Source organism: Desarmillaria tabescens (assembly GCF_030435595.1).
Source record: "Desarmillaria tabescens strain CCBAS 213 chromosome Unknown EV420scaffold_1, whole genome shotgun sequence".
NCBI lineage: Eukaryota > Fungi > Basidiomycota > Agaricomycetes > Agaricales > Physalacriaceae > Desarmillaria > Desarmillaria tabescens.
In genome coordinates this window covers 3176677-3200708 of record NW_026848300.1, presented here as the reverse complement: position 1 = coordinate 3200708, position 24032 = coordinate 3176677, and the positions used below count along the sequence as shown (strand labels likewise).

The window sequence follows — 24032 nt, the reverse complement described above, 5'->3', positions numbered from 1 at the left end:
ATAAACAGTTAAAGTAATGGGGAGGATCAACGTTTGGCGGAGTCATGTCCCCCCCCCTTCTTCACTAGCGGTTAGTGAAGGTGATTATCATCTTAATAACAGGAGTAATGGTGAACAGCCTTCCTGACGGCGGGATCTAGCCTAAGACAAACCCGTATTATTGATCAGCTTATTTCAAGTTAGCGGGGCGTTACGCGTAGTACTGGCGCAGTGACGCGATCGACGCGATTAGGGACAGTCGCGTCGGCACGGCTTGTTTCGGAGTTTAAATTTCTCTTTTCGCCGCTTCCTCTCCGCTCCTTCTCACGTTAGCGACTACGACGCGCCGTAATTTGTCCAAGGAACAGTGAACACTGTGTCCCAATCAACCTCGCCTTACTGGAGGCTTTCGATTCTGGCTATTCGAACTTATCTCTTCAATATCCTTAGAATGTGTCAGCAAAGCTACATTATCTGCACATGAAGACGCAGCAAACCTAGCTTCCAATGCGGGTCTTCTTTCAACAGCTTGTCGACTGTATACGCGACGAATGGCTCTGAGGAGAGCAGGACAAGTGATAATCCTAGCGATATCTGCAACATTTAGCACCATCTCGCCTGCGGCCTGCCAAGAGTACGATTTCGCTCACCTGTAACCGGTAATTGCAATACACTCCCACTCGCAAGGAGAGAGAGCTTAGGGACAGGGGATGCTGAAGTTGCTGTCACCACGAGCAAGGAGTGCCCAGCCGTGTACGGGACGGATGTTAGATTGCTCGGATGGCTGCTAGTTCTCAGCATTTCTTAGCGGTCTGATATCGAGTTTTGGGGCCGACTGAGCTAGACTATTCAACATAGCTATTGAGGCCTTTGTGAGTCAATCAAGCGATTTATTGTGGTTGTTATGGATATGCGTTAACGTAGTTGCTACTGTAAGGTAGGTATTTTTACTATAGGAAGGGTTGCTGAAAAGCATAGCATGTGGTCGGTGTACACCGCCGCAATCATCAACAGAAAAGAGCTCAATGGCTTATGCGACATACTCGTAACTGTACAAGTTAAATGCGCGGTCTCTTGGGCATGCGGGGACAGAGCTGGTTCTCTCCTAAACGCATATGAAAGCCTACTACAAGTCCATCGTCCTTGTCTTCACTCTATGTCTTATCTCGTGGACGTGCAAAGCCAGGTGAGTTTCCAGCACTTTATCGATTGCCTGGCTTGCTAACGAGATCGGAGCTCAGTCCGGTTAAATCCGGAAGCCCTGGCACGATCGATACAAGTGGCAATACCGCCCCTAGTACCAATGATGATGGGACAATTGTCCAAAGCCCAGACAACACGGAAAGTCCAACTGAAGTGCAGAGTCCTGGAGGGTTCGATTCGGGTTCGCCTACGGAAGTCGACACAGATAACGACATTCCTGCTACGGGACAAACACAACAGTACGAATACATAGGCCCGTTGTTCGTGAGGCTCAAGGTAACCATGGGCAGCGCCCTCTTCACCAAGCTTGTTGAGCAGGCAACGGATGTAACGATGGTGGCATTGAAGAAGGAAGCAGTGATGGACAGAAAGTCGGTGAGATCTACTTGATCTCGGCGAAACCATCCTTATTTGAATAACATATATAGGTACGACCGGTTTCGAGGATGCGAGATGTTTGAATATCTTTACAGCGAAAATAAGGGCAGAATGATCGCCGCTAAACCGACGCGGCCTGGACAGAGGAGCAGGACAGCGTATGTGAGTTAAGTCAGTTAGAGGAACTGTTAAGCTGGTATTTACATTCGCTACAGGGGAAATTTATGAACGAAGAGAAAAGACTAAAGTTGAAGGCGCAGTTTGAAATCAAGAAATGTGCAAGGGACGCTCTCAACGAGAAAAAAAGTGCTTCCTGAAGGCACGTATCAATAGCTCACGTCTCTACCACAATACTAAGAATTGTCTCGTATGGTCAGCATTTGCAATTAAGCCAAATGCATGTACTCATCTAATGATAAACGCGTTAGTTCGAGAGACTCACAATTTCGAGCTATGGAAAGGATATTAATGCAACTATGTACCTGGATGTACATTCGAAACAAGATCACATCAACTATTCTCACGTCAGCCTGTTCCGGCGAGCATAAGAACTTGAGCTGTAAATGAGAACTGATGTTGATCTTTTTCACCTATCCTGTGGTTCACTGATGAGGAGAAGAATCATCGTCTATTCATAGCTCGTGGGGCATTTTATCCAGCAAATCGGTTGTTGCTCTTGCCGATATCATCTCAACAACTTTCTTCCAACTTGTAGCCGCCGACCAGACCACATCAGAGGGCTGTATCACCGCCCGAGAGGGCTGGAGGTGTCCACGGTCCTGTGAATACTTTGCTTAATCTAACAATCTTCTAATTCTCAACAACATTCCAGCAACATTCCAGTTCATCAAGCCTTCAAGCTTTCAATCCTATCGTCCATCTTCACTAGGTCCAGATGTGTGATTGTCGAATCACAGGTGGCCTGGTGGTATATTCTGGCCCAGAGGATGCTATTTAAACGCTCCTCTTTGTCGGTTTACACTATCGCAGAACCCAATATGTCAGCAGTACCAGCTTTACCCATTGCGCTTCCTGCTCTAGACAACACTCTCGGGGCGCTATACATTGGCACCTGTCTCTCGACGCTGTACGTACTACGTCCCTCTCACAAATTATCGCCACCTCTAATAGTGTGGAAGATTGTACGGTGTTATCTGCGTCCAGACGTTCCTCTACATAACTTCAAGTCGGGCCCGATCTGACCGTTGGTGGTTAAAGACTTTCGTGTTCGTTGTATTGTAAGTGACGGTATTCTATCTACGCTGACAAGAATGTAACTTACCTTACTTACAGTGTAAGTCCTTCACCCAGCCTCATGTCCTACAGCTGCCTATTCCACGGCAGGGATTAGATACCGTAAACCAAGGCATGATGGTGGCTGGCATGTATCGCTTTTTGGTGAGCGACTTTGCCAATCCAATTGCACTGGAAGGAAAAGGAGCTGGTGGTGGTAAAGCGTACGTATACGTACTTTATCCATTTAGCCGCGTCTCATTAACAAGCTAACTAGATTGACCACATATGCGAGTCCCACTTTTTTCAGTTTGGGGTTACTTCTGATACTAATATTACGACAGGATGAATCCATTATCGGGGTCAGCATCATTTCTTAGTCTTCTCTCAGTATGCTTACGATAGGACCAGGTCAGCTCGGTGCTTCTCATACAGCTGCGAGTAAATGTTTATCACCACTGTTCGTCTTATTTATGCCAGTTCATAGCTTCTTCTGTTGGCGCATATGGAGATTCAGCACTTCTTCGCTAAGTGTATGGATGCGAATCAGCTTTGTAGCTATCATGGTGAGCGTATTGTGCTATACCTTTTGCCCGGTGTGATGTCTTCATGTCCCACAATAGGTTCCATTGGCATTTTTTAACTTTGGTCAGTGCGACAATGCTTGTTACTACTATTGAACTTAACTGGTCCTTTGAATTCAGCATCATATGTTGGTTCGTAAATACATTCGGGAAAAATCTGAACCGGCGCTGATGCTTCACAGCTATGGGCATCTTTGGGTTCCAGCACTCCTTACACAGTCCCAATGCGCCGAATTTTACTGTGAGTAACTATTATTTATAGAAACCAGCCAGTAAAACAAACATCTTCCAGCTTGTGATTAAACTTGCGGCTTCAAGTGGAATAGCCTTTGACGTGATCATGACTCTGGCTATGAGTGACTAGCTCGTCTCGTCTGTTTTGAGTGACGATCTAACTGTCTTGTAGTTATGTCTCTTCAACGAGCTCGATCAGGGGTCGTCAGGTGTGTGCTAAGTTGGTCTCACGATGGACGGTTATCTGATATTTCCGGTACAGAAGTGATCATGTTATCACTCTCCTTACATTGTTCACTGTCAACACGAACCTTATCACGACGTCAGTACTTCTGCCGCCTCTGTATATCATCGCCGCTGAAACTCGCCGATAGTTTACTCTCAGTAGGGTCGCTGGTTACGGTAGGATGATTTCAATGCGAAGGTCTACATTTGCACTCAACAAACATACCTCCAGTTCTTGGTCCTTCCCGATGCGACAATCTACGGGGGAATATTTTTCTTAATTGCAAAATGTAGGGTCTGTTTCCTCAACTTCCTTCCATTCACTGATTCTCATCTCTTCCAGCATACTTGAACTCGTTTTTAGCTATGTAAGTCTGATCTTTTGCAATACTTCGAGTAAAGCTTACAGCTTCATCATCCATTAGACTCAATTCTAGAGAATACCTTCGAGAAAAGATGGACCCATCGATGTCGAAACACGAAACAGAACTTTCGCGTCCAATGTTTGCCCAACCTGCTGTACGTGGTAATTTTTAATGCTTAAACATCAACTTGACAGTCTGCTCAAGCCTGCTCATACCATAACAACTCGACAAATGGAGGAGTCGGGGTCGGGGCTAGCACCTTCCAACGATTCCTCCACCAAGGTTTAATTTTTTCCATATCTTATCTCGGATAGCTGACGTTGTTGGAATCGGCTTGTTTCGATATAGTATTTAATAAAGTGTTTGATATACGTTGTTCTACGATAAGGATATATTCCTTCACTAAGTAACAAGGTACTAACTACAGCCAAGTAGTAAGGGCAAAAAGTTAGGATGTCCCTTGTTAGACGCTTCTTAGCGCAACCGCGGGTGAGTGACTTTGACTTCGGTCGATCTACCTATCTGTTCAAGTTTGAGGCTCAAGGAATACAATTTGAATTTAGGAGTGTCTCAGATCTCTGAAAAATTATGGGTTCAACCCTCTCAAAGTGCGTAGATCGGTGCTTAAGCACTCTGAAAGTGACGATGATCGTAGGAGGTGATGACCGAATATGGAAACTCCACTCTACTCCTTTCAAGTTCCCACCTTTTCCCCCTGAGTCGCGACGACCGAGGATCACACGGAAACCACATCATATCCTCCTTATACATAGAGCTAAACACTCCTGACTTGTTCCTGAGATACATCATGCCTGTTGAACCTATCTCCTTTGAAGCAAAAGAGGCAATCAAAAGACGAAAGGTGCGTACTCTTCTCTGATAGATTCTGTTTTATGTAACCAATGAATGGGGTGTATTAGAAAGAGCATGACTGCGGCATCGCGCACATAGAAACATCCATCCCGAGTTTTCAGCTACTCGGCAATGCGTCTGCATCACCTGAAGACCCATTATCACTGATCGTCACTAGAAGGGCGCATCCGCGAGCACTCAGTTATTTAGATGCGTGGTGGGGAGAAAGATATAGGTAGCCATAACGTAGATTACAGGGAAGGCATCGTCATTGCAGAGCATCATTTCTACATCTGTACGCGTAAACGGATGAAAACTCTGTTTTGGTGGCATCCCGAGCCTAAATCGGATTCAGCACCTGTAACGCTGTGGTAATCTAACAAAATCAGCAAATAAAATTAACGAGATAATTAGCAAAAAGTAGTGATAAACTGTAAAGGTGACAGTATCGTCGGAGGGTGGCGAGGATCCACTGAAGTATGAATCCCATCGTCTCCGCCTTGCCTGAACATTTCTGAGAGCTACTCTGGTAGCATCGCAAGGCTCCGCGCTAGATTATCCAGAGAAGAACTTATCCCGCGGACATACTAGTGAGGTGCGAGGCTAAAGCAGAACACAGTTCTGTTCAACAGTTCAACAAGGCCTCGGAGGTCGGACCGATACCCACGTGATTCCGTCAAGAAAACTCGTTCTGAGTTCTCGTGTTTGACTTCCACCACGTCTGGATTCTGTGTGTTATTTGTTTCCTTCTTTCCACCTGTGCGCCAAACCTTACCATTTCAGTATTTTTATCGCTGCGTCTGCAGACTCTTCGCATCACTCGCCTTTCAGTTGGTAGTTTTTGCGTCGTTCTCTGAATTTTATCGATTCCGCTGCAGTTTATCCTTTCTTGCTTCGCCGTCCGTTACACCTCTGAACTACATGGACTTCTCAGCCTCGAGACGCAGTCGATGTAGTCTTATTACCCCCCTCGTTGGCCACTCGTCGAAGTGCCGACCTGCTGCCTGCTGTACTCGACTTATGAGTTGACATCTGATGCGAAGTCTTCATATGACCTTAACAGTCATTCACAACAAGGAATCCTCGGTATGTCTTTCCGACGCTCTGATTCATGTCTTCTCATTCCGATTTCGCAGAAGGTCAGCAGCACCGGAGTACGGCCTCGACCATCAACACGTACGTACTCAGGACCCTCGATGTCTCCACATAATGATGAAGCGGTGCATTCCCCACATTTATTTGGGCTGTCTGCTCGTTTCCGGCCTCTTTCTGCTGTAGCTCAGGGTTCCTAATTTGTGTTGCGAGCAATCTCCGCTCTCATCCCGTGCTAATAAACATAAAACTTGACAGTACTTGAAAGCTAGAATAGTGGCGTCTTCCGCCATCTATGTCAGGATTTATGAAGAATGGGAACCGTACTATGCCTCCGTACGTGTTATAGCTAACCAACGTGTTTTCATTTTCATCCACCTTCTTTTGGTCTCTGAATCTCGCTGAACAAATCTCTGTGGCTGTTTACGATGGGGATCCTTTGGTGCGGTATATTTGCCTCGTTGTAAGTGCAGGCACATGATTTGATTTTCCAGGCGCTTGGCTTTGTCTGTGTGCATTACCAGCGGATGTCCTGTCAGAGCCTGTCAGAGCAGATTGGGCCTTGACCGTCGAAAACGGAAACGACCTGATGTTTTCAGTACTTTCCTTTACTTAAAAATGCAGGTGCCATTGATTGCAAGGCTGTAAGATTGTGGACTGTTTGCGTGGGTATGCAGAGAGTAATTCGCCGTCAGTGCCCGTGCCGTACAGCACATGGCCCCAAGCGTCCGGATTCGGTCGCCCGTTCTTTCACCCTATGTTTTATTCCTTCATCCCAGGCCGCTGATGAAATATACAACATTTGTAAAGGAAAATCGATTTAATCATGGGACATGCAGATGTGGCCGAGACACAGACGGAATGGATAAGATAGGAAAAAGACGATCACATCCGCAAAGTAAAATGCCTGGCGAACCGCCTCATGTCGGCTCATGATCACGCTCTTTTGGTGAGGAAACAGCGAGTTTCATAATGTCCTTTATGGTGAGCTTCTTATACCATTCTTATCCGCATTGTAGGCTATACAATGGGGTTCTTTATCGGCCCGCATTGGAGTATCGACCCTGATCATTAACCTTCTCCTTCGACCACGACCTTCTCAATTGAGCCTCTTATAAGGCTTAGTGACGAAGCGCTCGCCGCTTGGCCTCTCTCTTACTTACGACGTTTACGACTTATCACGACTGAGTATCTTGACGACGGCTCGTTCATGGCATATTCATCCTGGTCCCCATCAGAGGCTCGCCTTCGCCGAAATTTAACCAGGCGATATTTGCATAGATTAAACAAGGTGAATAAGATTACGATTCATTCCCTTCCTACATATAGGCTAATGCACCTCAAGAACTTGCACAAATCAACATCCCTCCCTGTCCTTCGCCTAATTCCGACCGACCGACCGTTTTTCACTTGTATCAAGTGCGGCTTTTCGAGTACAACATCCCCTCCTTGCATGTACGGCCACTCTGAAAAAGGATCTGAGCGCGCGACTGGACGCATTCCACACCGTAGATGGACGTTCACAGCTTCCACAGGAGAACATGTCAATTTATGTGCACCAGCAGGGAAGCTGCATGTATCTGTACATCAAAGATTACATGTGCCTCATCTCCTACCCTCAACACCGCCACCCGCATCGCCACACAGACTGCGTCACTCTTGGACCCAGGCAGGCAACATCACCGTCGATCAGTGGACCGGGTTGCTATCTTCTACTGCCCCTGTTATCGCGGACAACAAACGACCTTTACTTCCGTGCGTTGAGGAAGACGATCCCGCGGTAACAGATTTGAATCTGTCTCCGTTACCCACTTTGAATCGGCCATCTGATCAGCTACATGCTCTCATCAACCCCAGTACGGTATGCAATGAGACCGTTGCTAGTGAATGTCCTCAGGTTGCCACAGTGACGGCTTCGGTGCGCGATATATATATGGCCTACTCCGGTTAAAACTGACAGCTCACTCTTAGTCTTACCACAAGAAGGTGAGGGACGATACCCTCGCCAAACTAACTGGCCGCAGCACCAACCGGCTGAGGGTCGAGAAGGGGACGCCGACTCCACCGGACTTGGAATGTGCACTGTCGGTCAACGACGTTAATCATCGGAACACTGATAAAGTTGCCATGAACGCTATGACCGTCAAACCATCTACGATATCTTCACGTCCTTCCACTGCTCCCCATTCAGGCCATTCCCATCACGATGCCCTTGTCCAAGAATTCTCAGCAGGACAGAGAGCTCTTCGGAGGAAGCAACCAATGGGAAAACTTCGCATGTCAGCGCCAGCCTCGCCCGCTCCAACCCGTCCGGCTTCTGCAGAAGGGCGAACCTCACGGAGACCAGCATCACAACCCCCTCAATCGTCTCATGACTCTCTTACATCCAGCATTTCGCTGTCTATACCCATCACAAAACTGCAAGGCCCTCGCCGTTCCAATTCGCAGTCCCACAATATACCCCGCTTGGGCCACCCCCATAGGCCATATTATTCTTCAGTCATTCGCAAAGACATGTCCCGTCCTACCTCTCCCCAACCCGAGTGCAAGCCCAGCGAAAGCCGACCAACGTCTCCCATGTCATTACGGCCCTCATCTCCTGGGCACGGCATGGCCTTCTCAGGACGGACCTCCAGCCTGGGCCACGACTTCGACCTCCCCACGCCACCAGATCTCGATTATTCTAGCACCTTCCCTTCTGCATCAACGGCATATTCTCCGGGAGAGTTCGGGTACATTCCACCTGTCGACAAGCTCAACAATATGGGCTTCTCGATGAGCGGAGAGGCGGAGTTGAGGATGGCGCTAGCGAGCGGAGACGACGCAGGCTCCTTTAGATTCAAAGATATGAGCCCCAAACCACGTTTGGGAGTTCGTTCACAGGTCAAAAAATTTGGGAAAGGACTGAAGAATCGGCTGTTCGGCAAATGACATTTCAAGCTATACACGACATGATGATGACCTTTACGATGTAATTATTGAACTTGTAGCTACTATAGACTACCCCCCATTTCAAGATACCACTGATATCCTTTGTTCCTGCTTAGCTCTGTTGTATTACTGTATGGATTATGCATAGCTCCATGTTTGGTAGAATAAGTTTTTGTGCTCATGGATAGGCTCGCGGATTCTATCACTTTACTTATATATTACATGATATACACTCCGGGGCCCTGCCAGTGGGCAAAAAACGCGGTATCTCTGTCACCGGTCGGTAACTTTAAAATTGGACACGACGCTCACGTGATATATTATTAGGCAGTTACCGCCGCCGGTCCGTACCCGGAACCGTAAAGTTGATCTTGACAACCTCCATTTTCTGCCTCATTTTACTCTCTATTCTCCGAATGTCTCCCCTGGATCTCTTGATTTTGGATGCTGCAGAATGGCCTGCAGAAATGCAATGTCTCGCCGGTTCACTTGACTATCTAATTCCTTCACAACTTGCCTGTGGTTCCCAGTCATGCCCCTCTGTTTCTTCTCGAACATCTCCTATATTTCAAGAACTAGCGACTTTATACAAGCGCTCTCCGGGACAGTTTTCCCAATCAGACGCACATTCGGAAGTCCTGGACATTCTTGACTTGGTGTTTTCTACTGTTAGCGCGCTCCGGGCTCTTATATTGAAGCACAATGTCGTATAGCTGATAATACCTCTTGTGTCTGTCGGTTATGAGGATTATTATGCGAGGTGAGTGTGAAGAAGTTGTGCGTCACACACTTCGATGACAACCTTTTCAAGGAAGAAGCTCCGATTGTTGGACCACGATTATCGCACACCACAGTATTATGGAAGACGTTTATGCGTCGCTGCTGATATCCCATACTGTCGAAGATATCCAACCACCAAGACCAACGGTAGAAAGCAACGTACCTACACTGACGTTTGATAATACGGAAGATCACTCGGATGGCAAGTTCAAGTATGAAGAATATCACTCACACACTTTGTACGAAATGATACCGGCTACGAGCATATGGAGGCTTCTACGGAGAGTCAAACATCGGTTTAATCATCTCGTACTCTTCTTGATGCGCGCATGTCCTCCCATACTGGCTGTATCTGCATTCCGTTGCTCTTTTATTCCTTTTGCTGCCGGAGAAGAACATTATGAACAACAGTTCGTTTTTGAGTCTCCGTAGCACTGCTCTTCCAGGGCAAGCTCGACATCTAGAATAGAAGGTACGAGTCCCCTATGATAGTTGTCTCTTGTCCCCCTCTTGCGTCCTTCCAGAGGAGAGCATGAGAAGGACAAGCCTTCTTCGGGAATGAATAGCAATAGATCAGAATGCGTGGATTGCTTATCATGCTCGGTGTTTGTCGTCCTTTGCTATCATGAATTGAAGTCGCAACTGACATCGTATGCTTAGGTCGGGTGCAAAATCCCTTGCCGGTGTAGCTATGCGCGGGGCTACCCTTTCCTTCTCTGGCTATGTCGTGATCGTAAAATGGTTAGCCTCGCCAACGTCAAGTACTCTCATGACGCGCACGGTCTCGATTCCGAACTTCTCAAAGAAGTTAGTGGCAATCTTACTTTCTACGAGGACATGACAAGACTTTGAAACTACCATCACCGATCCTGTCAGTCACGCATGATTATTTTTTTTCTAATTCAGCCTCATCATTCTCACTTACAGGGTCAGGTTCATGAACTTCTTTTTAGTCCATAGCGAACTCGAGATGAAGGCTATTTCGAGCTGCTACAAGAACGCTACTGCGCTTTCCCAGGACGATTGGAGAATCACCGGATCTTTTCTTACTTTTAGCTGGCTTCTTTGGGAGCGTGTTCACAGAAGCTGGGAGGACAGCGCCGCAACCCGACAAGATTGTTGTAGGTTCGTCCGTTGGTGTCGTTCCAAAGGCATACTCACATTCAGGTAGACTCGAATGGTTATCGTCTCTTTCGTGCAATGGCCTCGCGGATCTGATATATTCCCCCGGAAAGCCTAGCCGCAAAGAGTTCATAGACTACGCCGACACTCCTTATCACTTCCGTGAAAGAATTTGTTCGAACCGATGAGGAACATGTACCTTAGTGATGCACTGGTAGCAAGAGAAGCCTGTAACCTGGCAACGCATCACTTCGAGGAAGTTGTGGAGCCCCTTGTTCGTATCGCGGAAATTCGGCAATTTTTCCGCTCAGTCAGGCTGCACCTCTTGAGGGTTGGTCGGTCCTTTCCAACAGGTTACAAGGACGGATGAAGTCAGCTTGAAGATCCGATCTCGGTACAACACGAAGGTGTCGAATAACTGGCAAGGACGGATAAGGACGAACATCCTTCTGAAGATATCTTTAAAGGAGTTGTCGAAAAATTGTCGACCGAGGTTGACAAAGCACTAGCAATAATCAAAAAAGGACCATTTATCCCGAAGAAGGCAAAAAAAAACATGGAAATGAGAAGCCCGAGACCGACTTTCTCAATACCTTCTTAATCACTTGTTCAGAATCCGTATCTGGTCCCGATGAGCCGAAGCTACCCCTCATCGTCATGAACACTGAACAATCTAAATCCAAACTATTATTCGCCGTCTTGACCGTGAAATACGAGGCGCCACGCACTTCGTTTACTCAGGCCCTTAGCCAGACCAAGATGTATCTCGAGACTTCGGTAAGGCTCCATGCCAGTTTTGGAATTGCCAATCGTGCAGTCTTTGGTCTCGCGACAAATAGTGTCAACGGCGCGGTTTTAATGGTGTGGTGCTCCATATCGACAGACGTTCGTGCCCTTCCTAATTTATAGATCGTTATACTAAAGTTCTTACAGGCCGTTTCTATCGTAGAACGGAATGTACGAGCATTTAATATCTTCTCGCCTTTACAGGTCTATCACTTTGTTACGTTCATTTTGCGTCTTCGCAGAAGCAGCGATAAAGCGCTGGGAAGAATAGTTGAAGACGCGTTGGAAAATACCTCTTTCAAGCAAAGTAGCTGGAACAAACCGAGCAGTCTCATCGGCTTCCAGAGATATCATTCAGCGGCAATGATGTAAAGCAAAAGTAGAAAAATATGTTTAACCTTCTACCTAAAACACTCTGTGCTGTCGCCTTCGATATGGCTTTGATTAGCTCTGCTCTGAAAAGATTCCGACATAAATAAATTCATAAGTGAGGAGTCATTGTGAGATTTCGAGCTTCTTATGGCATTGACAGACAGTCGCCGTTTGAGTTCTCGTATGGATTTGCTTACGTGTTTGCTTATTTCCTCGGGGATTTCTAGTATATAGGGCTGTGGATTCCGTAGTCAGTCCCCATGTCGCGTTTGCCAAAGATGTAAGCTATTCTTGCCAATCACTTCGTTTGAGAACGGCCCCGCGATTCTAACACTCATCCAACATGGAAATTTTTGTTTGAGTGCCAAATGTAAAAAGAAAATGTACGGTTTGTTTGCTATTCATTTGGGATTAACTACTGTCTGCCGCCTATTTTCGAGTACTAGTAGTGCGTCGCCCATGCATCAAGGCAAAAATAGTTCATGCGGTCCGCCTACGGCCCGGTCTAATAATATTTGATCAGCATCCCACCTCATTACTTTCGTCGCTACTACCATCACGTATCTATAGATATCATATATCCTTTATCACCACCATATGCGCGACTCCGATATGCTTTGCCAGGCACGGTGCTTTCGCTGAAACGTAAGTAAGAGCCAGGCCCTCGCGCTACTCTGGCAATTCTAATTTCTCGGAGCTGCTCTAGAAAAATACATACTTTCGTTTTCTAACTTTTATTGACTTTGTCATGGTCAACCTTGCACATACTCTGACTACGGATTATGACCACACACTGAATCTGATCATCTCTCGGCATCTATCCACAAAAGAATCGGACCCCGCCGCTTCGCCTTGTACTGCCTAACCTTATTCACTACGTCATTTTGATAGTTGTCTATTTTCCCTGCTGGCTGGTCTCTTGCAAGGTGCCACTTTTTAATGATCAACTCTGACCGCGCAACGTCCATACTCAAATACTGGAGCAGAGGAGAAATAGAGAACTATACATCTAGAGACGTGTATTCATTCTCACCATGTGCCGCCATCCTGAAGCATTCCCCTTCTGATGTGCAGAACCCTGCTTGTCTCGAGATAGAGAGTCAGTGACCTGGTTCCTCGCAATAACTTCGCGATGTTCATCTCCGCAGCATCGTTTTAATTAGATGATGGCCAAAGAGCTGCGGCCTGTTAACACGGTAAGGCTGTGACATCTCCCACGCTACAGTGAAACAGATAGAGACGCCTATCGTTGGATTTGGACTTCATATTCCATTGTTTCAATGTCAAACGCGCTTATGACGTCGGGGTTTGTTAAATACTTATTTTTTAATGGTTTACTGCTATTTTGAAACATATGTTCTTTGTGTTGTCCAGCTCACAATTACCCTGATCGTTCCAACTGTTCATCCCCGCCGTTTACTGCCCACGATAGGTCAGCTCTCTCCATTTCTTTAGGATGGAGCAGTGTTTTGAGCGTTTCTCATAGATTTATTATCAATCGCAGGTTAATCCCTACGTGAGCTCGTCCGTCTCGCGGATGTGGTGTGCTTCTGAAGCGCCTCACCATGACAGCCAAATGACAGCCTGTGTGAAAACAGCAAGGCTAGTAGTTCCCCCGTAGCTGTGTATAGACCTCTGCCGATCCAGGTCACCTATTCATGTAGGACGTCGTACACGGCGAAGAAGGCAAGATAAGGAATTCTCCCAGCCTGTGCAAAGTCACAAGAGCAAGTGAAAGGGACCACCGCTCCAACTTTCTTCCTGTTTAGATTTACCGTCAGATCGTCCAATCCAGGGTACTTGATAATTGATATTTCTCATGAGGTTTTACTATAGTTGTTCAGGTTCATGCTTGAAATATTTCTGGATCCACTGGTAGCGCTCATGACCGTTGCCGATTCTATTTATAGCGACAGTAGGTGAGTTCAACGATGAAACAATGATATATATATATAGATTTTTGGATCATAGCATCGCACCGGTTGTTTTCAAAGACTGTAGTAAGTCGTCTGACCTGCGCTCCATCCCTCATTGTCCTCGATGGTTTCAAGACGGTGATTCGCCTATTCAAAGAAAACTGTGGTGAAGATGCCATCAAGAATATCTGCCCATGTGCATACCATCGCAAATGCAGAAAGGCCTATTGCAGCCGGGCCGTGTTCCACGATAAACTTAGTACATGCTTACTTTGGTGCTCGCGGGCAATGAAGGCGTACAGCACCTCCCTTGTAGAGTAAGATACCTTCTCTTAGAGCTGTTGATACGTAGTTTGGTCTTTCCAGGGGTTTTCAAGTACTACACCGAAAGGTTATGATCGGATTTTCTCGTGGCATTCAGAGCATTACTCAAGCATTTCTCAATCCTACTCGATGCCGTGTTTTACGTGCCTGGTGTAGTACCTTCATCCTCTGCTGAAATGCCTGACAGACGCATAAAACTCACAACGATGACTTTCTTGCGCGACAACTACCTGCGTTTTGCAAAAATTGTACGAGATAACCACGAAGGCGATCCCAAAACTCCGAGATGGATGTTTATGTTATGAATTGGTCCGAAACAAATTCGAATTGAAGCTAAAGACAAAACAAGAAGATAGAAACATTAGATGTTCGGATTTTACATTATTTCAAGAGTCTTATACCATACTCTGGTGAGTTTGAAGAGTGTTCGACGCAAGTCCGACGTTTCGTGGACGCTACGGAATAAATAATGTTTTCTCCCGCTTTCCCACACGAAAATCCGATCATGACCTTTTGGGACGAAATTTCGAATTTAAACCCAGAAAGCCGGCCTGCCACAGTCACATGATTTGTTGTCTCCTTCGAGAGCGTCATCCTGCGTAAAATTCTTCTACAGTCCTTATCTAGGTACTCGGACTCTTTCTCCTAGGATGGCTTAGAGGATGTTTCTTCGATCGTTGTCAAGGACGATTCCTCGTGGGTTTTTTTCATGATTTCTTCTATCATATGCCAACTTGTTTGTTGAAGAAGCGAATTTATGCTACTTTTCACTATTTTTAAGCATCAAGGATGAATATCTTTACGCCGTCCGCGATTCTACAACACCCGTCGTCCTACATGACCATTTGGCGCTGGAACTACAGGTTCAAGCGGTAGTTTTAAGACAATTTTCTTCCGCATGGACCCATTTTCTATTCAATAGCTGAAATGGTTTCTTCGCGTAAGCTCGACCTATTCTTGAACCGTCTGCATCTTACGCTCGTATAGTCGTCTTCTTAATCCAGTCGACGCATCAATATCATCCCTTCTACTCAGTACCTGTGTTTCGTCGTCTACTGCCCTGAGAACGAGCCATTTCTAGTGGCCTTCTCTTCCTAATTTGCCCATAATTGGGGTAACGATAACCCGAGCTGCCCTACAAGGTGGTCAACAGGGCATCGGTCGAGTCTCTAAGAAACGTATAAAAGCCTCTCAAAAACTCAGCCACAGTTTATTCAGCAATCTGTCAGCTCTTTCAATCGTGATGGTCCAAATCTCTACTGTCTTAGTAGTACTTATCCTCCTTGCGCCGCTCGTCGATGCTGCGCCTGGAAAGCGCTCTACGTCTTCGGGCGTGACTGACTCTGAGACTTCTGCGCCTTCTAGTACTGTATCGAATCAGACGGTCACCGCATCGTCGACGGACACAGCAGCGTCGTCAACCGCGACTGTTCCTTTTGCCAGTTTGGATCCAAATTTGGCACTTTGGAACGAGACCAGTGATCCCTCGGTCGTCACTGCGGAACGCGGCAAGCTTGGAGCATCCGTCCTTGGCCCCGACAACCTTCCTATTGACTTGCAAAACCCCGACTTATTAGCCCCTCCGACCACGGACTCTGGCTCCATGTAAGTGGATTCTGTCTTTGCTCGCGTTTCCCGAAATAGGACTCAATTGAAAATCCCAGTTCGAACGCGAAATGGCCTTTCTCTTTGAGCCACAATCGTTTGCAGACGGGGGGCTGGGCCCGTCAGGAGAACAGTAAGATTGTATTCTATTCCCACTGATTCTTTGCCGCTGCTTACCGTTATGAATCTAATAGTCGGAGTGATGCCAATCGCCACCCGTAAGTACTGAATAATCCATTAATCATACACTCACTCTTTTTTGTATAGAAATGGCCAGCGTCAATATGAGATTGGAACCTGGGGCCATTCGGTAAGTTGATCTCGTAAACATTGACATTGATCAGTACACAGCTCACACTGGACTCAGTGAGCTGCACTGGCACAAGACTTCGGAAGTAAGTGGATCGATTTTTCCTGGAGTTGATAACTGATTCTTGTCAGTGGGCGTACGTTTTGAAAGTGAGTGACTTCAATATCAACAGCTCTTCAACGCTGACACTTTCACCTAGGGTTCTACGCAGATAACTGCTGTTGATACCGAGGGTCGAAACTACATTGCTACGGTGGTTAGTTGTGATCCTTACTTAGGTCTGATCTGCAGGTGAACGTATATATTCACTAGGGTGCCGGCGATCTGTGGTACTTCCCTCCTGGTATCCCACACTCCCTCCAAGCTACTGCCGATGATGCAAGTGGTTCCGAATTCATCCTGGTACGTTTTTGGTTGTCTCAGATTTTTTTCTGGATTTTGACGGTGTTATCATAGATCTTCGATGATGGAGCATTCAGCGAGGACTCCACATTTTTGGTGAATAAATATCCTGTTTACTAGACCCTAGTAAACCACTGACCTTTGATTGAAGTTGACTGACTGGCTTGCTCATGTTCCAATGGAAGGTGTGTTTTCTGTACTTGAACGGAACCATATCTGAAACCCTGCTTCTGTAGTCCTTGAGAGGAACTTCCTCTTCAACAACTCCCAGGCTTTCGCACACATTCCGGCTCAGGAGCTCTACATCTTCCCGAGCAGTTCGTTCGTTCGCTTTCCCCAAGCGCTGCGATACTGATTCTGTCGCAGCTCCGCCTGCCGACGATGCATCTGCCCCCCAAAGTCCGCAAGGAACGGTCCCGGATCCATTTTCGTTTGCATTGTCCCAGGCAAACGCCACGCAGTTGGCGGGTGGTTCAGTCAAAATTGTGGATTCTACAACTTTCACAGTCTCGACTACTATCGCTATGGCTGAGGTCACGGTTGAACCCGGTGCCATCCGGTACGAGTCGAAGGTTACCCCGTCGTTTTTTTCCCTACTAATACTTATCGTCGCAGTGAGTTGCACTGGCATCCAACACAAGACGAATGGAGCCTCTTCCTGTGAGTCTCATGAGATATCTGTGAATTCACACTGAATTCGAATTCCAGTGAGGGAGAAGGCAGAGTGACGATATTTGCGTCCCAAGGCACAGCTAGGACATTCAACTACCAGCCTGGAGACATCGGTAAGTTTATTGTACGCCTAATTAAGATTACTATCTCAGCTGGCGGATTATTAGGCTATGTTCCCGCTTCTATGGGTAAGTCGACGGAAGTTGGCCCAGAATAAGACACCGTTGACACCTAGGGTAGGGCACTACGTTGAAAACATCGGAAACACGACGATGAAATACCTGGAAATCTTCAACACGGGTACGTCTTGATAAGGATGGAATGATAAGCTTTGTATCTCATGTCATGATTCTGCAGACCGATTCGAAGATATCAGTCTAAATCAGGTGGGCTATCTACAAATACGGTATCATTTTGAATTAGTCGTAACTGACCGAATCCCCAAGTGGCTGGCTTTGACTCCGCCGGACTTGGTAAAGGCGCATCTGGACTTCGATGATGCCACTATCGCGCAGCTCTCCAAGACTAAGCCGGTTGTGAATGGGCCCGGATCATCAGATTGATTATTGTTCGCTCTTTCGAGATTCCTGTCGTTTATTTATCCTGGGACTCGAAGGGTGCTGAATATACCACTAACTCTGTGCTATGAAATTATTTAATAGGCTTTTGTCACCTGTGTAGGACAGCCAGACTGTCTTTTGTCGAATCCAGTACTAAACCCTCGAGTTACCACCAATGAAGGTCGTTCTGACGTCAGAGTCGGATGTCCGCACCGGTAAGCCGCGGCAAGTTGTGATTTCCAACCGCCACGTTCGTCGTCGTCCACTGTCGTTACTGCATTACTATGGCATCTTTTATTCAGCTATTTCGCGCCATTTGGGCGTTTATTGTGTCGGTTTTTTCTCCTTCTATGGATAAGCAACCGATACTTCCTACCCACATCGCTACCACACCGGTCGAACCCAAAGTCCAGCCTCCCAGTCGGCAACGATCATTGCTACATCCTATTCATGCACAACCTCTGCCGCAAAAAGTCGAAAATTTCACCCAAGAAACGGATCCAAGCGGTAATATTTCTCGATATTTATGATAAACTTGACGGCTGATATTGCTCTGTAGCAACAACACTTCCTGAGAAGCAGAAAAGTACCACGCCTGTGTCAGGAAAGACTGGGAAGACACACTCTCGTGCTCGTCATGAACCTCGCTCGCCACCGCCAGAGATATGTATTCAGGATTGGAGTACCGTTGGGATCAACATGGCTGACTTGTACATCCCGACGTTGTCTACCATTCCACCTCCTCCGGGTTCTGGCGCTGCTGCTTCGTCGAATTCACCGCAAATCCCTTGCAGAACTTCATCAACACCGCCTTCACCCGCTGCACCCTCCTCGAACACTGTAGTGACATCCTCGACTGCTCCTTCACAACTGCCTCCTACAGAGTGTTCCGACAATGGCCCCCCTCTTCCGTCTGTAGTTGCTAAGAACTCTGAACTACCATCGCCTAACTCACCTTCGTCGATTTTGTCACCAAGCAACTTGTCGTCCTCCGGATTGCCCTTCAACAATAGCGAAAATAGCGCTGACGGCCCGAAATCAAGCGTTGCTACGGAAAACACCAAAGAAAATATCACAATCAAGTCTGAAGAGCCTTCCGTACAAACACGTTCTGTTTCTTCTCTTGCTGGTCTCTCCAAAGCTCTCCCTCTTACCGCATATGCGACTAGCGCTGTTTCCGCAATGTCTAGTTACTTTTGGGATCCTAGTCTAGCGAAAACTGATGAAACGCACAATATGCCGTTGCCTCTCTACTCAAGTAGCCCGCCACGCCGTCGATGTCTTTCGCACGACGCCTCGGATTCCCCGCAGCACCTCAGTCTCCTTCCTTATCCAGATCTATTCGACTTTGGCATGTACAGCTCTGAGTTCCCTTCAAATGATAGTCTCTGCAGCGTCAGTATGAACAGTACAAGGAAGCCCTTGCGAAGATCAGACTTCAGTGGAAAATCTTTTTCCAAACAGTCTCCTCAGCGAGATTCGTATCGAAGTGCTGCGTTCTCACGAACGTTGTCTGGTCCTCGACACGGCCCCTTTACGTTAAGGAAGTCAGTGGTGCTGATGCAGGCAATCAAACAGCAAGAAGCGCAACCCAACGCCAGTTTCGGGTCTAGTACCGGCAAAGAAATCACGCATGACTTTGATGTATCCATGGACAGCAGTACGGAGGACAGACTACAGGAAGCTTGCGCGGACCTCTCCCGTGGGGAATGGACACAGGAGGAGTTCTTGAAGATGTTAACAGAGGTTTGACTCGAAGAGGACATCTTGCAGGGTTGTATATTTCTGGTACTACCGGTGTATTCTATCGTCTTTCTTTACGCTCAATGTGCCTCTCTATACCATTTCTGGGTAATACGTCTTGGACTTTTTGAAGCAATGAGTAATGGTCTTGAAGATAGGACTTAGTTCTGCAAGCTCCGGTATTAGATAGCTGAGAACGAACGTGCTCGTTGCGTGCTCTAGAACAGCAATTGTCCGGTGTGATAGCAGAGTTTTATTTCAAATCTTTTTTTGCCGATTGTGCCTGCCATTGCCAGGAGAGATCAAGAATCAGTTTGAGAGAAACTGACACCGTGGAGTCCCCATCGCTCTCAAGTCAGGAAAAGTTCAGTCACAAGCGAGCAAAGACATATTGCATTTCGACTTGTTTGGTCTGAACCGTTGAATGTGGCACCGAATACAGCGTAATGAAAGCCAAATAAATCTATCCCATCTGACTACGCTAGAACAAGAAAATACCAATAATGATAAGACATTCACAGCGACGTTCGTCAAATTCCAGCAGAAATAGCTGATGGTTGTTCCGGTGCAGTTTACTCTTCTCCCCGGCGCTCTGTTTAGCGCCGATGCGCTGTAGGCTCTACATCAAACACGGCATATGTAACCTGTCGCACCCGCCTTGACTCAAGTTTTCGGTGATACCGGTGTGGAATTGGTGCATTATCACCGGAGAAGTTGTGATGATTAAAAATGAATGGAAGGCAAATGAAGTGCCAGCACTAAGAACATCAAGCGGCGCTGATAGCTCCGTAAAGGTGTGGGAATACTTGTATCTTCGAATCCAGCGTCGTCGTTAACTTTTGTCATATACAGGGAAGCGATATGGAATACACATGGACCTCATGCTCTCCTCAATGACGGAAGCGGGGTCCAGGCACCGCAGGGGTAACCATGACGAAACGACTCCCACTCCACGGATAATCCATCAATAATGAAATTCATCTTGGCGACGGAACACGGAATGCGGAAAGAGAGAATGTATACAATTATTCACGACCAGGACTATTACTTCGACACCTCCATCTTCTCCTCGTATATGTAGGGTATGTGAATAAATATAACGGTGAGTAGCTGGTGGTAAGATAGGCAAGCATGGCTAGGACGAAACAAGAAAGCGGGTGCGGGTAAGATACAGACAGCAGAGGCGATGAATATGATGTCATGATGGAAACGACGCCCGAACGCGTGGTGGGGGAATGTGATCTGACAGCAAGGAGAGACCTCGTGAGCAACGGCAAGGGGGAGAACAAAGAAACTGAACACACAGGACAAAGAAAAAAAATGATTCGTGGGATCTAGGTTTCAGCTCCATGATCTACTTGAATGGGCAGTTGGGAGCATGGGCCCCGCGCCAGCCGCAGTGGCAGCATTGAGGAGCGGATCCTCCGGCTTGATTGACGGGAGTCGTCGTCTCCTGGGCGAACGACTTAGACGAGAATTCGGTGCCGGTCTGGTAGTTGACCATGACGGAGGACGAGGATGAATGGGACGAAGAGTAGCACATATTGGCGTTTGGGATGGGTAGTAGCAAGGAGGTCTGCAGAAGAATTGATAGGAATGCAGGATACGAAGCGGGGCTTGACTGAGGAAAGTCCCTACAAACTCAACTGCCTTTTAACTGTTTCCCGGTGGCGCCTAAGTAAGTATCAGTTTTCTCTCAAAATCTTTTTTTGTCGCAATCACGAATCAAGATCCAGATGCGCCCGGGACCACTCCTTTCCCACTCCTTAATAGGGTGTCTAGTCCGATCAAGATAACAATCCCCTTGACTCCGAAAGGCTCTCAGGAAACGCTGGCTGTGTGTTCAACATGAGGCCGGCGACCTGTTTGATTTAACTCTAGGTCATGAATCAAGTTACAGAGACATGAGCTCAAGAATGAGACACCGAAAAAACGCGGACGGGTTCCTCCGAGTCCGGTCGTTCGATCATCATTGAACAATAGCCTTGGGCTTGGCTTTAGGATTGAGAAGCAGAGTCGTAGCATCGAGATTCAGTTTCTGACCTAATAATGACGAGAACGGGCGTAAGTATAGTTAGTGTATTCACAGCTAGAACCTACATCATAGAACCGCCGTAAGAATAGGAATTACCAGTCGAACTACTCGCAGAAGGAAAGCGCCGCTATACTCGGAAAGGGTCTCGGCCTCATCACACGTATAATCCGAAGCGAGTAGACCTTCACAACAGATAATGGGGAGAGGACAGCCAAATCCAAAATAATAAACCATGGGACAACAAAGAAAATGTGACTAAGACACACCTACTCCGTCGGCCGCACCCGCTTGGGTGCATCCTTATACCATTCCGGCACTTCATGAGCTTTGGGCACCGCCTTTCTCCGCAATTCTCTGACCTCCCTTTCTTCTTCTTGCTCCCTCTGTTTCCTGCCTTCCTCCAATGCCCGTTCCATCTCCGCCTCCTTCTCTTTAATTCGCTCATCAAACATACGCCGCTCCTTAATTCTTTCATCCGTACAAAACTCCTTTGCTATCGGCTTCACAGGAATGATATGTTCCTTCCGAGCTGCCAACTTTGCCTCCTCAGCGGCATGAAGTGCCTTAAAATCAGGGATTGGATAGCGTCGCGAAGATGACGACAATGTCTTGTTCGTACTCGCGGTCGGTTGGGCATTTACAGACGGGGTCTAGAAAATACCAACAGTCAACAATAAACTCCTCATTAACTCCAGACAAAGGGAAACGAAAAAAAAAAAATCCCACGTGAAACTGATCGAAGATCGACATGTACCTCACACTTGGATATCCCAGATGCTTCGGCCGACAAACTAGACTCGTTTTGGCTACGCGCTGAGGTGGAGCGTGAGCGCGACGGACCCAGGGAGGCTGTAGTCGTAGTTGGTTGTCGTGAGGGAGGTGGCTGTGGGCGAGGCTTTGATGAGCTGGTCGAGGCCTTGCTGCGCGAAGATGTCGGCTTTGTGATGACGGGAGGTTTCGCTTTCGGTTGAGGTCTCTTCTCGCGCTTTGGTGGTCTGTCGTCTGTCGTGGATGCCCGCCGCTTCGCCGCCGCCCGTATGGGGGAAACTTCGCGTGTGACAGTAACATTTTTCTGAGGAAAATGCTTTGAGAATGTCAACCTTTCTTGGCGTGGAGGAATGGATGAAGTTGTTGCAACGTTTTCAAAACTAAAAATATCAGGTCGGGTTTCAAAGAGAAGAGATAAAGAACACACCCTGCAAGCGTGCTCCCATACATCAACAGACGCCCTGCAGCTCCATCCGTATCAAAACTTTCGTCAATCACGCTGACATTCACATTCACAGGCTGATTCATGTCAATACAAAAAAGAAGAAATGAAAAAATAGACACACATTCAACAAAGAGATAGCCGGCGCGTCCCTGGGTTTTGTCGACGCGAGGTCGTCCCTGAACTTCATTGATGTGAGAGTATCCACCTCGGCTCGCAGGTTCTCAATACTCCGTGGCGTGAAAGGATCTACCGCGGCGAACGATATATGCGTCTTCACAGGCGTAGATGAGACCGCCGATTCATAAGTCGTCGATGTTGGCGGAGAGTCGGACGGATGTGAAGGAGTATCTGCTTTGGCGTGACGCGCCACCCTCGGATCAAAACAGGCTTTGGGTGTAGCTTTAGAGGGCGAGTCGGACCGTAGTCCTGGGGTGGCTGAAAAAGTGGCTTTAGATTTCGAAGGCGAGTCAGGCCGTAGCAGTAGTGAGGGTGAAACGTTGAGCCTCCGCGGGGTCAGTTGGCTGACCGTCAGGTCGTCGTGTACATGTCTTCTCGCTGGCGCTGGAGTTGCCAAACTCGAGCGCCCATCGATGCCGCGGAAAAAGTCGTTATCAATATCGTTGAGCAGGTCTTCTCCATCTTCGTTGAGGACCGGTATCTGGAAGGACGTGTCTTCTAATGCAAAGGTAGAGCCAGAGATATCGGGAAGGTGTCGTAAGCTAATCTCTTGTAGGCGTCGCATCGCGAAGTACTGACTGTAAGACACCGTGAGCTGAGATCTCTGCAGAAGGCGGCGACGCACGAATAAAACTTTCTCAAAGACGTCTGCACCGTCGGCGAGGTTAAGATTGAGGTAGCGCAACAATGGCAAGATGATGGAGCTCGACGTTGTGGTCCAAGACCTGATCAACAAGATCAGGTGACCCGGCGCGTCTTTGCACGTGACTGGAAATCGCGGGATGCCTTGCACAGCCACAGACAGTCTGCCAGTCTGCCACCGACTTCTCTGACTGCTCCGAGTTCGACATTTTGTTCGCCACGCTTGCATAGGTATCCGGCGTTTCGTATCTTGTTAAGGCTTTTACTTACATATCCGATACTCCAAATTATATTCCG

At 47.3% G+C, this 24032-nt stretch overlaps 12 protein-coding genes across 12 annotated transcripts; 8 read left to right on the top strand and 4 right to left on the bottom strand.

Moving 5' to 3' along the window:
* Positions 1 to 843: 843 nt before the first annotated feature.
* On the top strand, positions 844 to 2167 carry EV420DRAFT_92953 (uncharacterized protein). The gene is made up of 4 exons (XM_060484027.1): positions 844 to 1165; positions 1221 to 1553; positions 1611 to 1722; positions 1776 to 2167. Exons 1-4 carry the CDS (start codon positions 1095 to 1097, stop codon positions 1875 to 1877), a joined length of 618 nt encoding a protein of 205 aa, XP_060339949.1. The 5' UTR covers positions 844 to 1094; the 3' UTR covers positions 1878 to 2167.
* Positions 2168 to 2558: 391 nt separating this feature from the next.
* Positions 2559 to 4691, top strand: EV420DRAFT_1663341 (uncharacterized protein; the record flags this gene model as incomplete). Its single annotated transcript, XM_060478945.1, has 16 exons — positions 2559 to 2647; positions 2700 to 2793; positions 2854 to 3017; positions 3071 to 3155; positions 3210 to 3359; positions 3417 to 3441; positions 3498 to 3509; positions 3560 to 3618; positions 3670 to 3733; positions 3784 to 3820; positions 3874 to 3933; positions 3986 to 4013; positions 4069 to 4126; positions 4180 to 4204; positions 4262 to 4355; positions 4406 to 4691. 16 exons carry the CDS (start codon positions 2559 to 2561, stop codon positions 4487 to 4489), a joined length of 1128 nt encoding a protein of 375 aa, XP_060339948.1. The 3' UTR covers positions 4490 to 4691.
* Positions 4692 to 7598: 2907 nt separating this feature from the next.
* Positions 7599 to 9076, top strand: EV420DRAFT_1634571 (uncharacterized protein; the record flags this gene model as incomplete). Its single annotated transcript, XM_060476338.1, has 2 exons — positions 7599 to 8063; positions 8117 to 9076. 2 exons carry the CDS (start codon positions 7599 to 7601, stop codon positions 9074 to 9076), a joined length of 1425 nt encoding a protein of 474 aa, XP_060339947.1.
* Positions 9077 to 9284: 208 nt separating this feature from the next.
* On the top strand, positions 9285 to 10513 carry EV420DRAFT_92782 (uncharacterized protein). Its single transcript, XM_060484018.1, has 3 exons — positions 9285 to 9732; positions 9790 to 9836; positions 9892 to 10513. The coding sequence occupies exons 1-3, from the start codon at positions 9493 to 9495 to the stop codon at positions 10286 to 10288; spliced, it is 684 nt and encodes a 227-aa protein (XP_060339946.1). The 5' UTR covers positions 9285 to 9492; the 3' UTR covers positions 10289 to 10513.
* Positions 10514 to 11355: 842 nt separating this feature from the next.
* EV420DRAFT_93051 (uncharacterized protein) lies at positions 11356 to 12151 on the top strand. The gene is made up of 2 exons (XM_060484031.1): positions 11356 to 11863; positions 11912 to 12151. The coding sequence occupies exons 1-2, from the start codon at positions 11636 to 11638 to the stop codon at positions 12134 to 12136; spliced, it is 453 nt and encodes a 150-aa protein (XP_060339945.1). The 5' UTR covers positions 11356 to 11635; the 3' UTR covers positions 12137 to 12151.
* Positions 12152 to 12396: 245 nt separating this feature from the next.
* EV420DRAFT_1742579 (uncharacterized protein) lies at positions 12397 to 14681 on the top strand (the record flags this gene model as incomplete). The annotated part of the gene is made up of 9 exons (XM_060480050.1): positions 12397 to 12416; positions 12761 to 12781; positions 13063 to 13235; positions 13511 to 13568; positions 13623 to 13652; positions 13981 to 14055; positions 14093 to 14136; positions 14419 to 14443; positions 14474 to 14681. The coding sequence occupies 9 exons, from the start codon at positions 12397 to 12399 to the stop codon at positions 14679 to 14681; spliced, it is 654 nt and encodes a 217-aa protein (XP_060339944.1).
* Positions 14682 to 15304: 623 nt separating this feature from the next.
* Positions 15305 to 18105, top strand: EV420DRAFT_92740 (oxalate decarboxylase). Its single transcript, XM_060484016.1, has 19 exons — positions 15305 to 15316; positions 15364 to 15981; positions 16041 to 16114; positions 16176 to 16199; positions 16249 to 16291; positions 16349 to 16376; positions 16423 to 16440; positions 16491 to 16547; positions 16604 to 16693; positions 16748 to 16789; positions 16845 to 16878; positions 16930 to 17010; positions 17060 to 17252; positions 17309 to 17353; positions 17402 to 17478; positions 17533 to 17553; positions 17606 to 17665; positions 17723 to 17751; positions 17812 to 18105. Exons 2-19 carry the CDS (start codon positions 15620 to 15622, stop codon positions 17926 to 17928), a joined length of 1395 nt encoding a protein of 464 aa, XP_060339943.1. The 5' UTR covers positions 15305 to 15316; positions 15364 to 15619; the 3' UTR covers positions 17929 to 18105.
* EV420DRAFT_1498625 (uncharacterized protein) lies at positions 18101 to 19801 on the top strand. Its single transcript, XM_060470967.1, has 2 exons — positions 18101 to 18432; positions 18485 to 19801. The coding sequence occupies exons 1-2, from the start codon at positions 18210 to 18212 to the stop codon at positions 19675 to 19677; spliced, it is 1416 nt and encodes a 471-aa protein (XP_060339942.1). The 5' UTR covers positions 18101 to 18209; the 3' UTR covers positions 19678 to 19801.
* A 743-nt stretch (positions 19802 to 20544) lies between these two features.
* Positions 20545 to 21254, bottom strand: EV420DRAFT_92617 (uncharacterized protein). Its single transcript, XM_060484011.1, has 2 exons — positions 20973 to 21254; positions 20545 to 20910 (listed from the first exon to the last, which is right to left on the bottom strand). The coding sequence occupies exons 1-2, from the start codon at positions 21017 to 21019 to the stop codon at positions 20694 to 20696; spliced, it is 264 nt and encodes an 87-aa protein (XP_060339940.1). The 5' UTR covers positions 21020 to 21254; the 3' UTR covers positions 20545 to 20693.
* On the bottom strand, positions 21023 to 21172 carry EV420DRAFT_1257549 (uncharacterized protein; the record flags this gene model as incomplete). The annotated part of the gene is made up of 1 exon (XM_060466839.1): positions 21023 to 21172. The coding sequence occupies one exon, from the start codon at positions 21170 to 21172 to the stop codon at positions 21023 to 21025; it is 150 nt and encodes a 49-aa protein (XP_060339941.1).
* Positions 21255 to 21969: 715 nt separating the features above from the next.
* Positions 21970 to 22284, bottom strand: EV420DRAFT_1258996 (uncharacterized protein; the record flags this gene model as incomplete). Its single annotated transcript, XM_060466926.1, has 1 exon — positions 21970 to 22284. A coding segment is annotated over one exon (315 nt), but the record flags the coding sequence as incomplete, so codon positions are not given.
* On the bottom strand, positions 22284 to 23347 carry EV420DRAFT_92670 (uncharacterized protein). The gene is made up of 3 exons (XM_060484014.1): positions 23038 to 23347; positions 22899 to 22990; positions 22284 to 22851 (listed from the first exon to the last, which is right to left on the bottom strand). The coding sequence occupies exons 1-3, from the start codon at positions 23101 to 23103 to the stop codon at positions 22389 to 22391; spliced, it is 621 nt and encodes a 206-aa protein (XP_060339938.1). The 5' UTR covers positions 23104 to 23347; the 3' UTR covers positions 22284 to 22388.
* Between the last annotated feature and the right edge of the window lie 685 nt (positions 23348 to 24032).